The sequence below is a fragment of the Bactrocera neohumeralis genome, chromosome 2 (genome assembly GCF_024586455.1).
Source record: "Bactrocera neohumeralis isolate Rockhampton chromosome 2, APGP_CSIRO_Bneo_wtdbg2-racon-allhic-juicebox.fasta_v2, whole genome shotgun sequence".
Classification (NCBI taxonomy): domain Eukaryota; kingdom Metazoa; phylum Arthropoda; class Insecta; order Diptera; family Tephritidae; genus Bactrocera; species Bactrocera neohumeralis.
This window is the reverse complement of record NC_065919.1, coordinates 68194252-68207310: the sequence shown is the minus strand read 5'-3', so window position 1 is coordinate 68207310 and position 13059 is coordinate 68194252. Positions and strand designations below refer to the sequence as shown.

The window sequence follows — 13059 nt, the reverse complement described above, 5'->3', positions numbered from 1 at the left end:
AGAAGCAAATTTCTGGTGCCGAATTAATTAGAATGTTGGAAAAGCCATTCGGTGATAATTGTTTGTGTTTTTGATTGGTAAAAATGGCTCAAAGAGGGTCGAGAACGCGTTGAGAACGGCCATCAACATCAACTGATGATCAACACGTCAATAAAGTAAAGGAATTGATGCTTGAGAATCGACGATTAACAGTCAAAAATCTTATTGGCACCGTTGAATTATCGGAAGGGTCAGTGAAAATCATTTTGAAAGATCATTTGGCCAAGAAAAGTGAAAGCACAATTGGTTCTAAAATCACTCAATTTTTCGAAAAATAGCGTCGCTTGAACGTCTGCGAAGCAATCCTTTCCGACTACCAGCATCTCATACGAGTAAAACGCACTTGTATTGGCGATGAGTCTTGGATCTGTGCTGCGACCCGGAAATAGACGATAAATCTGCCGAATATCGTGGCAAAGGCGACAATTGACAATTCTCTTCGATTATTGAGGTGTGGTGCACTCCGAATTCCTTCCGACCGGCCAAGCTGTCAACTAGGAAGCGTGTTATTCGTCGCTTGCGCGAAGCTATTCCAAAAAATGAGCCCTGAATTATGGGTTAAAAACTCTTAGTTTTTGCACCACAATATCGCACAATCGCATACTCCATTGATTTTTGGTGAGTTTTTCGCCTGACTTAGCTCCGTGTGACTTCTGACTAATCAGCCAACTCAAACCAACGCTCCGGAGAAACTGTTTTGAGACAATTGAAGACTTTAAGCGTGAATCGCCGTGCGGATTGAACAGACTATTCCGGAAGTTGACTTTGTGAACTGTCTTAGGGATTGAAAAAAAAATTTAGCATAAGTGTATTGGGACCAAGCGGCATTACTTTGAGGGGGACGACATAGATTTTGAAAAATAAATTAAGAATTTTAAAATTATGAACAAAGTCTTACTATTGTTTGCTCATAGTAGTACAAGTATGTCATATTGTGTGAATAGACACAACTGAAACCATATATTTTTTTTCATAAAATGGCTACTAGCTACGCTCAGAAAAGAGGTGGTTTTTTCACAGTTTTTCTTTAATTTTTAAATTTTTTTCTATTTTTAAATATTATAAATTTAAGGAAACTCAGATTTTATGTGTGAAACTGTAGAAAGATATTTCAAGAATATTTTTCTTAAAATAAAAAGAAGATTAGTTGATTGGAATATGAATATCAACTACCGCATTGAAAAAAGTCAATTCGAAAAAAAATGGCAAATATTTTTCCATCTGTTCAAATCGGTTTAGTTGGAGCGCTTCTAATTCTTAGAAATATAATATTCGATTTTTTTAAATTTTCTGGACTAGAATGCAGCATATTATCCGTTAAAGCTTCCCTTTATAGTATTAGAAATAAAAAATAATTATTTTAATTTTTCTGAAATTATTATACGTATTTTGCTTTATTGGTTTCATAGACTTAATCAGTACAATTCGTATAAAAAGACTAAAGCTAAATAGTAACATTTAATTAATGCATTCATTAAATGTATTGCGTTAGTTTTTTTTCTTGTCTTTTTTTATTTAAATATATATTTTTTGTTTTTGTTTAAATTATTGCAATTCCGCTAAGCAACTTCATAAAGACGTCAAATGGATCCATTTAAGTTAGAATTGCTTGCCGCGTTGTTTATAGACTGCTCTGCTGCTACTTACAACACGCGCTGCTTTTATATTTATTTAAATTGCATTTCATTTTTAATTATTTAAAGTGCTTCGTTTAGTAAATTCTACTATAAATAATAATGATCATATGTAAGGTAAAATACGGCTAACTAAAGAGCACCGTAGTCATAAGCGGATGCAAGCATGTGTGTGTGTGTGTGTTTCTTATGAAGAAGAGTACAGTTATAAATAACAAATAGCATAAATAAGTTAAATAAATAAGTAAAATAAATAGTTAAAGATAATTTTATAATTTTTTGTTGCTTTTAGTGAGCGCTCACACAAACTTATGGGTGTTTTTTGTTTTCCATGGAAAAATGCTGTTGAAAATTGTTGTTGTTGTGTTGAGGAACCGCCTACGTATTTTGATACAAAATTACGTAGGAAATTCGCGCCGTTTTGCTATTGCTTATTGCTGCCTTTAATACTTTTTGACTAAGTGTCAGTTACAGGTGTGTGCATGTGTGTGTTTCTATGCATATGTGTATGCATATATGTATTTCTATGTGTGTGCGTGTGTGTTTGCGCTCATAAAATATGTTGTTGTTGCTTAGAAGCGCAACTGTGCAATAAATATGGAAAGCGCTAGGCCTACTCTAACTAACTAACGGTGTAGTGTGCATTAGGCATGCGTTTTCGTTGTTGTTGTTTCACTCATTTTATTGCCTAATTTTTACATTTTATTAGCCATAAATATGTGTTCACTGCACCTGTGAGTGCAAATTACTAACTTAACTAGCTTGCATTTTACTAAGAAAACAGAATTAGTTTTATATTTTCATTTTATTTGTGTCTTGTTAACATAGAATTCTTTTTAAATAATTTCTCCTCCTTTGCTTTGCTCACAATGCGCAGTCCTAAACAGCGATCCCAGCTCGAGACGTGGACCAACGAACCAACAGCATTCGTGTATGCGTAAAGTAGTGTGTGTGTGTGTGTGTATTTTTAGTCTTCAGTCTAACGGTTCATTAGTTTTTATAGTCACTCGTTTGTTGTTGGTCGGTTCGTGCGCTTACGGCCGTCGGAAATCACCGTTAGAAGCGCGCATACGCTGGCATTTCACTACTGTCGAATAGGTAATTCTCACCCGCCTTAACTAAATTAGCTTAAACTAAAGTAAATTTATTTATATAATTTTTTTTTTAAGTGCTAAGCAAGTTTTGCCATTGCAATTAGTTTACTAGTTTGGATAGATATGCGTAGAGTGGGGGGAAAAAGTGAAATAATAATGTCTCAAAATTTCTACTTTTGACTTTTGTGTGTGTTTACTTTAACCCCCACAAACGCTATGAAGTCGGAAAAGTCTTGATTTTTCTTTTCTAAATATAAAACTACTTTACTTAGAACTAAAATATGCTACTAACGGTATATAAAAGGTAATTTTTTTGCGCAAGTTTTGCCAGTTTTCTTTCCATTAATTTCCATTTTTTCGGTATAAAAGTAAAAAAAGTGAAGCCTATAATATAGATAAGGACAACTAACGCCTAAGCCTCGAACATCTTGTGATATATGTATGTGTGAACATATATCTTATATATGTGTGATTTTGTGTATTTTTGCTCTATATAACGCCATGTGTGTGTGTATATGTGTAACGCTTTGCGTTTGTTCGTGTGCATGTCTGTATGTATGTCCTATATTTTGTTGCTGTTTTTTTTATCTCTTTTGTTTCTAGTGTAATTTTATGCATAGTTAATTGTGTGGAATACTTTTAGCTTCTCCCACCCGCCGTTCCATCAGTTGGCCTTCAATATTGCTGTCCATAACGTCCCGTCATGCCGCTGTCGTAGAGCTTGCCCAGCGTGTCGCTGGCATTGCTGGAGCCCGAGTGCGAGGCCACAGTGACGCCGCCGCAGTGTGAGCCGCTCGCTTGGCCGTAGACCATAGTGGGTGCGCCATAGTTGACGGCGGCCGCTGCCGATTCGTGTTGGTACAGGTAGCGTTCCTTCTTCGAGCGCTTCTGCACGGTCTTCCAGATGATGAAGATGGTGAATTGGGCTAGCAGGAATAGTGCACCGGCCACAATGAGACCTGTGAGTGCATGGTGAAAGAGGAGAAGAGAAAGAGAGAGAGAAATTAGTGCTTGCTTGGCACGGTGAACAATAATTATTTAGGTAATATAATTGTAGTATAATAGCAATTGCAGAAATTAATTGAAAATAAATCTAGATGACGTTAACTTAATTTTCGAATTTTTCCGAAATTTTCGGATGCATTTTCATTTATAAAAATTTATATATAAAATTAATAAAATTAAATTTTTTTATTTTAAAAATAAAATATGTTATTAAATGTTATAAAATCATAAAAATTTATATTTAAAATTATAATTTTAATTAATTAATACTTTTAAACTTTTATAAAAAAATTAAATTTAAGTATTTTATTTAAATCATAAAAATGTATACATAAAGTTTTAATTTTAATTAATTAATGCTTTCGAATTTTACTAAAAAAATTAATTTAATTTAAAAAAATTTTAACTTAAATTGTATTAATTCAAACCAAAAAAAATATGTAAAATTTTGATTATAATTAATTAATTGTTTCAAGTTTTAATAAAAAAATTAATTTAATTTATAAATTTTTAATTTTAGTTTTATTAATTCAAATCATAAAAATTTATATAAAAAATTTAAGTTAAATTTTATTTAAGTTTCAATTAATTAATAATTTTAAATTTAATTAAAAATTTTAAATTGAAATTCATTAATTCATATTGTAAAAGTTACTGAAATTAAAAAAATTAAGGATTAATGAAATAAAAATATAAAAAAATTTTGATCATTAAAAATATATTTATATATTATCGAAAAAAAATTCAAACAAAAAGTATTAAAAAATATATATCTATAATCGTTTAATTAAAATAATTTTAAAAAAATAATTAAGTTTATTTTTTAATAAAAAAAAAGGTTTAACTAAGATGTAAATTTTAATTAATTGAATTAATTTTTAAATTATTATTTATATAAAAAAAGTATTTAATTAAAATATTAATTTAAAATTCAAGTTCTAATAACTATAATTATTATTATTAAATTAAGTAAATTAACAAATGTAAAAAATTTTTTTTAAGTCAAAAATTGTATATGAAATAAAAGAAATTTAAAAAATATTATTTTTTTTATATAAGAAATACTCTTATAAAAAATTTAAGCGCAAAAAATAAAAATATGCATTTCTATTTATTTTTTTATATATATTTTTTTTAAATTATATTTTCATATTAGAGATTTTTTGTGTTATTGCAGGCATCAATAGGTTCTCCAAATTCTCAAAATGATAATTAAATTAGCTCAAGCAAAATCAAGAAACATAAAATGCAAACATTTACTGTCAATAACCGTCTTTCCGATTTTGTTTTTCCTTAAACTCACTTTTTCTCATAAACTGCCAAATTTGTAAGCTCTAAATCACACCATTACTAATAGGTGGCAACCTTTTGCTTTCTTTAGTGTAAAGCTTAGACAACATTCACTTTTCGTTTGCAAATAATTAAAGCCACAAATTTTAATTTTCGCCAAAATAAAGCACCGTTACTTTCTAATTCCCTAGCCATAAAGGCATAAAAGCCTCTGGAATACATGCTTATATATTACTCATGCATGCAGCATATTCATTTGTAATGCTTTTAACCAAAACAAGCGCCCAAAGCATAAAATATTGCATCACCAATGGCTGTGTCATTCATTTGTGCTCAGTAAATGTTCTGCACCGCAAAGAGTTCAATAGTTCCCAAATTGCATATTTACTAGCGCGATAAAGGAACTAAAATCTGTTTACGCTGCTAAATGGCAATTTATCGCATAGCTGCTCATGAGATTGAATTTTATCAACGCTACTTTATTTTTGTTTCGCTCGTATTTCAAGCCGGAAATTTGTTGATTCGATATAGTTGAGTAACGTTCGCAATTGATAAGTATAAAGGTATTAAAATTTTGAAGGCATTGTGGCATTTTTAGGTAGACTTGCTGTATGCTTCGCTGGAAATCAAGGACAATTTCTACGTTTGTTTGCTTGCCGGTCCCTTATTTTGATACTAGCATTGAGAATTTCTAATTGGACTCTGATTAAAATGTTATAAAATTTATTTCAGCAGAATATTGTTTTCAAAATAAGCTTTTAAATAAATGAAAGTTTCCGAGCTTTTACAATAAAACTCTTGAAATCACGACCACTTATAAAAACTGAAGCTTTTAAAAGAGTGAAAGGCTTTAGGGCTTTCACATATAAGCACTTAGAAACTTGAAAAATTTACTAACAAATTAAAGCATACATATTTTTTCAGAATAAGCTTTTAAAAGAGTAAAAGCTTTCAAGGCTTTCATGGCTTTCACATATAAGCTCTTAGAAACTTGAAAAATTTATTAGCAAATTAAAGCATACATATTTTTTCAGAATAAACTTTTAAAGAAATGAAAGCTTTCAGAGCTTTTAGATTAAAGCTACACGAAAAAGTATCAAAATTATTATTTGAAAATTTTTTTTTTCAGAAAAAGCTTTTAAAGGAGAAAAGTTTTCAAAGATTGCACATATAAGTTCTTGGTATCTTTAAAAATCTAATCTAATAACAACGAATTAAAGTGACTTTTTTGAGGAAAGATGAGGGCTTTTCTTTAAAATTTTTAACAGTAATAAGTTAACTAAAAAGCTTTTTCCGTATATTTAAAAAAAAAAACTTTTTAAAATTTTCAAAAGCTTTTCATATAAACATTGATTTTGATATATTGAATGTGTTAAATAAGCTTTAAAAAAGTTTTTGAACCGAAATATTAGTTTTTAAAGTAAATAAACATTATATTTTACTTAGCTTTTGACATCATTGGAAGCTTGGAAAAGCTTTCAAGTCATTTTAGCTTAACTATTTTCGGAAACTCTTAATGAGCTTTTATTTAAGTAAAATTCTGAGTTTGGCTTTTCTATATAGCTGAGCGTTTACTATAATGGAGCGCAATTCATACCTTGTTTGTCTGGTTTACTGATTTTAATTTATTTTGTAAAGCATTAATAGACGTGGAATAAGCTTTATATTTGACATTTTTTGGAAGCACCTTAGACTATAACTCATAAATCTAAGGTCAAAAGTAAACATGTGAAGAGCTTTCACTAAAATATAGGAAAGCTCACAAAAAGTCTCAAACTACTTTTCACATCACTTATTAACATTTCGGTTTACAAAGAGCAACAGTTCATTTTTGCAAAGTATTTCCGTCACTCAATGCCATATTTGACAACACTTTTTAGTACAAAAACACCAAGTAATAATGCAAGAAATCCAAGTAAAACTGGGACGCCCTCAATATAACGAGACCGCCAACACCGACTGAGTATGTCATTGAAAAAGCAAAAACGACATCAACATCCTTACATGCATGCCACACAGACCTGCGAATGCGCATACTTTGCACACAATTGGCATGCCGCAACCAGAGAATTGCCAACGCAAACATAGACACATGTGAAACTAGAGTCAACTAAGCGCCGCCTCTGCTGACCAAAAGTTTCAATTATAATAGCAAGCGCTGCAGTGACAACAACAGTGACTTGTTGTGCGCCATTAGCTGTTGCCGAGCTGGGTTCCTTTGAGAATGCAATTCATGCCACTTAGGCCGCCGCTGACCAAAAACTATGACAAAACGCATTTGCCACAAAAGAGCTGCGCCTCTGCCAAGGTTACTTTCTATTGTTCGTTGTTGCCGTTGCCTGTGTACGCAGCTGTCACGAATGCAGCGTGTATTGCGTTCAAGTCGACTGTGTAGAAAACGGGCGTAAACGCGCCAGGCAGCGCATGCGTGTGTCGCTAACGATGCCACCGCAACGGACAGTGGGCCGATAGGCTGGTGTTTGACAGCGCTGACAGCTTCACTCAGCACACTCGCTCACTTGTTCATGTCTCAGCCCAAATCGATTCTTGCAGGTGACACAGAAACGCACACATACACACGTACACGAAGTCAGCGCGCGCAAAGGAAAAGCGGTGAAAGTGGCTGCAGCGCTGCGGTGAATAGTGACCGAAAAAGTAATTTCGAAAATTAGAAAGAAATGCAGTGAAATGATGGCACAGTGCACTTCAAATAAAACGAAAATCTAATTGCATATCAAGAGTACACAACGCGAGAGCATCTTCAAGTCCGTTTCACTCGCACACGGTGCGCTTGGGGAGCGCGGCCGACAGTACGCTGAGCGCGGCATGATGAATGGGCGTATTGAAGCGTCTCGAAAACGCCACTAAGCGATACCATTTCTCATGCTACAAAGTGTGCGGCAATGTAAATTATATTGTGGTTTTGTTGTTGCAACAAATTAAACAATCTAAGTAGTTTTTGTGGTCAGCGCGATGAGTTGCAAGTAATAAGCATGCCACAATTGGACAAAACAACAGTGGCAGCAAGATATTTAACAAATTTGTATGTAGATAAAAAAGCACGCGTAAATAAAGAGGTAAACAAACAAATAAACAGTTATGCGCGGCCAATACGCAGCAGTCTATGTCTCACTAACGCTTGTAAATACACAGGCGCACTGCTAGCGCTTCGCTTTCGTGCACTTTCGTGGCAATAAATTTCACTTATTTCGGCGGTCGCACTCGCATTCTGAATGCCACTGCCGTCCGCTGGTTGTGTCGTGTTGCATGCGTGCGCCCCGCTGCCAGCGCCGCTTGATTGCTGCGCGCACTTCACCGTTCGCCACTAAATGCTTGCTGCGTTGTATCTGCTTATCGTTTCGGCCGGAATGTCGCTGTCACTGCTACGCGCTTGCGCACTGCCATCCATCTACATTTGGTGGCATGCAGCCGCGTTGGCTTGTTGCCGCATGATTTAAGCTTGCTTCCCCACAAATTTATTTATTTGCTAACATTTATAACTTTAATTTCTCTTTTGCTCACGCGCATACAAATGTGCATATTTATTTATAACTGCGCTTGTACTATTGTGTGTGTGTGCGCATGCGCGCCTTCCTTGTTCTTGTTTTCAAATATTTGTTTGCGGTTTCTGTTTTTGGGTGCGCTTGCTCGCTTCTGACTGATTTTCATAAATTGTTTGTACTGACTTTTATTTCCTGTCGAATCTATTGCTCGCACACACACACATACATATATGTATATATGTATGTATGTGTGTGTATGTGCATGCTATGTCTGCGTACTGTTTAAGTAGTACAAATCTGGGTGGCAAATGCATTTGCTGCGGTTTCTGTTTTCTCAGAAAATACTATTTTTGACAGCGCCATTTGTGGTCGCCCGTATTCGGTTAACTGTGTATTAGAATGCAATGCTGATTACTCTGTTGGTTGACGCAAGTAATGAGGTCAAAGTGAATGTTAATCTTTTTGAAAATGCTGACCATTATGAAAACTTGAAAATGAATTTGGTTAAGCTGATTTTATAACAAAGTTAAGAAACAAATATTTTTTTCGTAATTAATTTTCTCTAATAAGTTGAAATATAAAGCAATAATTTTGCAAGAAAATTTTGTATTTTTTTAAAAGAAAAATGTTTCGTATAGAGAGTAAAGCAATAGAATTATATTGAATCGAAATATATAAAAACAAAAAAAACGTTTAATTGAAAAATAAAAATAAAAATTTAGTTCATTTAATTAAATCGAAATATTAAAAAATTTAATTGAAAAAAAAATTAAATAAAGAATTTGTATTTGCAAGTTAAAAACTTATTAGTTGGTTATTTAAAACTTAAGTTTTACTGATTAAATAACTTTTAAAGATAATTTAATTATTTAATTCCTTAATTATTATATTTTTCAATCTAAATTTGAATTAATTAATTTTTTTAATTAAGCAAATTTAAAATAATTTTTATATTAAATCAAATTTGTTCATCTATTTAAAGTATTTTCTATTTGCAAGTCAAATTTTTGAATTTGATTAAATTAAAAATTACTAATTTTTAATAAAATAAAAATTACTTTTCATTTATAAAAAATTAATTATGTAGTTTATATAACTGTTATATTTTTCAATATTAGTTGAGAATTTTAGAAAAATTGTATGGAGTTCAAAGGTTTCTAAAATTATTAAAAAATTTAAAACCATTTTTTTTAATATAAAATTTAATATTTTTTTACAAATAATTTTTAATAATTTTAGTTAGGAAAAATAAAAAGATAAAACTTTGTTTTATAAAAAATAACAGATTTTTATTAAATAAAAAAAATTTTAAAAATTTATACTGAAGAAAAATTAATTAAGAAATTCGTATTTAATTAACAAATTAAATTAATTTTAATTAAGAAAATTGAAATTAATTTTTATATTAAATCAAATTTATTAAACAATTTAAGGTATTTGTTATTTTCAAGTTAAAATTTAGTTAATTTAATTAATGTATTATAATTTAATTAAATCGAAATACTTCAAACAATTTAAAAAAGCTTGGATTGAAAAAACAATTAATTAAAGAATTTGTATTTGCAAGAAAACGTTAAATTAATTAAAAACTTAATTTTAAAAATTAAAATATTTAAATTTAATAAATTTTTTAATTAAACAAATTTAAAATAATTTTTATATAAATCAAATTTATTAAACTATTTAAGGTATTTTTTCTAAGTTAAAATTAAACTAATTAAATTTTTTTAATGAAGCAAATTTAAAATTATTTTTATTTAAAATGGAATTCGAAAGTAGTGAAATTTTTAAAAAAGCTTAGAACTTTTTTTGCACAATTTTTTTACAAAATATAACAATTAATTTTGTGTAAGATGACAAAAAAGATAAAAATTTCTTTTATAAAAAATAAACAGAATTATATTGAATCAAAAAATATAAAAAATAAAAAGATTTTGAATGAAAAAAATAAGGAATTCGTTAATTAAATTAATTTAACACAATTTAATCAAATAAAATAACTTAAATTAATTTTTTAATTAAACAAATTTAAAATAATTTTTGTATAAAATCAAATTTATTAATTTAATTAAAGTATTTGTTATTCCCAAGTCAAAATTAAATTATTTGGTAATTTTTTTTGCAATTAGTTAATGAAAAATTCAACTTCTTCGAAATATTATTATTTTTTATTTTTATTTTATTTTTTTTTTTATTTTGTGCTTCTTTCTGTGATATGCTGCCACTACAAAAAAACATACTGAATATACAAACATATAAATTTTGTATGCTTTAAGGCGCGCCAACAACCTTGCGGTACTTTCCAAAATTATAAAATGATTTTTTACTGCGAGAATATAAGGAAGCGCACATCTTTTACGCCGCGTTTCACAAATTTCACATTAAGTCCAGTTTATTGTGAAATAATGTGAGAAACGATACAATTATTAGTTCACAAGTACTGTAGACTGAGCCTTGTGAACCCCACTAATTAACGGTATTTTACGCCATTTATTAACCCGTTAACCTGCTTCTACTTGACCTATCGTTTATTGCGGAACACGGCGATAAGTGCCAATGAGCACCCATGGGCGCAAAAAAGCAGCAATACGACCAAAGCAATGCACTCCTTGAGCATATATAAAGAGCATTTGGCGCAACATGAGCGAAAATAAACAACAGCAAGAACACATAATATTTATAGTCGAAGGATCGGCACACTTTCGCGGCGAGCAATGAGAAAAATAATATAAAAAATTAACAACAAAAATAAAAATACATAAAGCGCCGACTAAAAGTAAGAAAAACCGTTGAAATATTATATGCAACATAAACATTAGCAACAATTGTAACAGCGCAACATGTTGCTTGCGCAGGCGCACTGCCACCCCAAGCAGCAGCTAAAATGGGGCAATAAGAATTTGTGTTAGGAGTATGAAAATAAAAATAAAATTATATATGAAAGACGTGTAAAAAGGCAACCGAACAAAGCGCATGTTGTGTTGCCAACTATAAAAAAATGCTCCCAATCGGTGCGCTGCCCGCGCGCAGCAGGACAGACTGCAACACATGCATGCACATTAGCAACATGCGCAACAGGTGGTGTTGCATGCTTCATCTATTTTTAAACTTTTTCTTATTTTGCTTCATGCAACAGCATATTTGCTGCTGCGCGTTCGCTTCTGTTGGCAACACTGCTGGAGCGCTTGGCAACAGCAGTATTGCGCTACCACACTGGCCTACCGTATTAACTGCCGCGCGGCGTCGCAGAAGTGCAGCAGACACACAGACAGACTGGCGGGCTGATGCGCAAGCGCTGTTGCTGTTGTTGCTGTTGTGTGCAACATTTGTGCAACTCACGGCGCACGTTGTCACGACACTTTGGCGTGCAAATTCTTGCGCTAAACATGAGTGGAAGAAGCAGCAGAAGAGCGGCAGCAAAAATTAGCACAAATATCTCGGGCGCCGGCGTTGGTGGAGTCGCCGAAATGTTTTCGCCCGCGAAATGGAAAATTGGAAATAACCGCAAAAAAACCTGTGAAATAACTGTGGCAAAGTTGAAGTGACGCGCATTGAACCACTGACCCGCTCGTGAGGAGGCATGCCACTGCACTGATTTGGCGCAGAGTGTATCGAATGCGCACAGCCGATGTTGCTAATGAAGCGGGCGCTGGGGCAAGAAATTGTAGTACGGTAAACGCGATGCTTACAACAAATAAATGAAGCAGCATGCAACCACTGACTGAGGTCATTGAACGCACACCCAGAGACCTATATATTTGCAACAGCAATTGCAGGAAGCACAAGTAGCCGCCGTATGACACGGTGAAGCACTGTAAGGCGCGCGCCATGACACAGCATGTGGTACGAACGTATATACAATATGCAAGCATATATATCGAATGATAACTTAATGTCTGTGAATACAATTGCGCCAGCTCACCGCAGGCCTGCCAATAAAAATCCAATAATTTTCGTTGGTATGACCGGGCGGCGCAGCGCATAACACCGATTGCCAGGCGTAATTGATTCATTATCGTTGCCGCAAAGCCATAGAGTCGCACAGGCGCGCAATCAATGCGCTACCGCAGCCGCTGATGCCAATGCGCTGATGTGGCATTGAAAATGTGCGCGGCGAAATGCAAATTTTTTCGGTTGCCAATTTATGGCTGCCGCTAGTGCCACCACCACAATAAGCGCAGCATTGCAATTTGCCACTGTTATTGCAGTTATATGAACGGCACTCTTTTGTCTGCTTGCTGCCGCTAATGCTGCACGTACATAATTCGTTAGTCAATTCGTTGGAGCGCAAGGTTTGACAATGCTTTGGGAAGCGCGTTGGGTAGCAACGTAAACGCGCGGTGAGCGGCAGCTCATGTCGGATGCCTGTATGCGCGCGCAATTATGTATATCTACTTGCAACATTGCCGCGCGCACAGCAAATGCAAAACATATACGCAAACATGGCGAACACATGATGATGATGGAGAAGTAATACAAAGCGCGTACCAATCA

The 13059-nt window shown here is 32.8% G+C and overlaps 1 protein-coding gene across 1 annotated transcript in view; it reads right to left on the bottom strand.

Moving 5' to 3' along the window:
• Nucleotides 1-1446: 1446 nt before the first annotated feature.
• Nucleotides 1447-13059, bottom strand: part of LOC126766615 (uncharacterized) — an 80817-nt gene continuing 69204 nt past the window's right edge. The window contains exon 10 of the mRNA XM_050484369.1: nucleotides 1447-3726. Coding sequence (XP_050340326.1) covers nucleotides 3443-3726 — 284 coding nt within the window. The 3' untranslated portion in view covers nucleotides 1447-3442. The remainder of the gene's footprint in view (nucleotides 3727-13059) is intronic.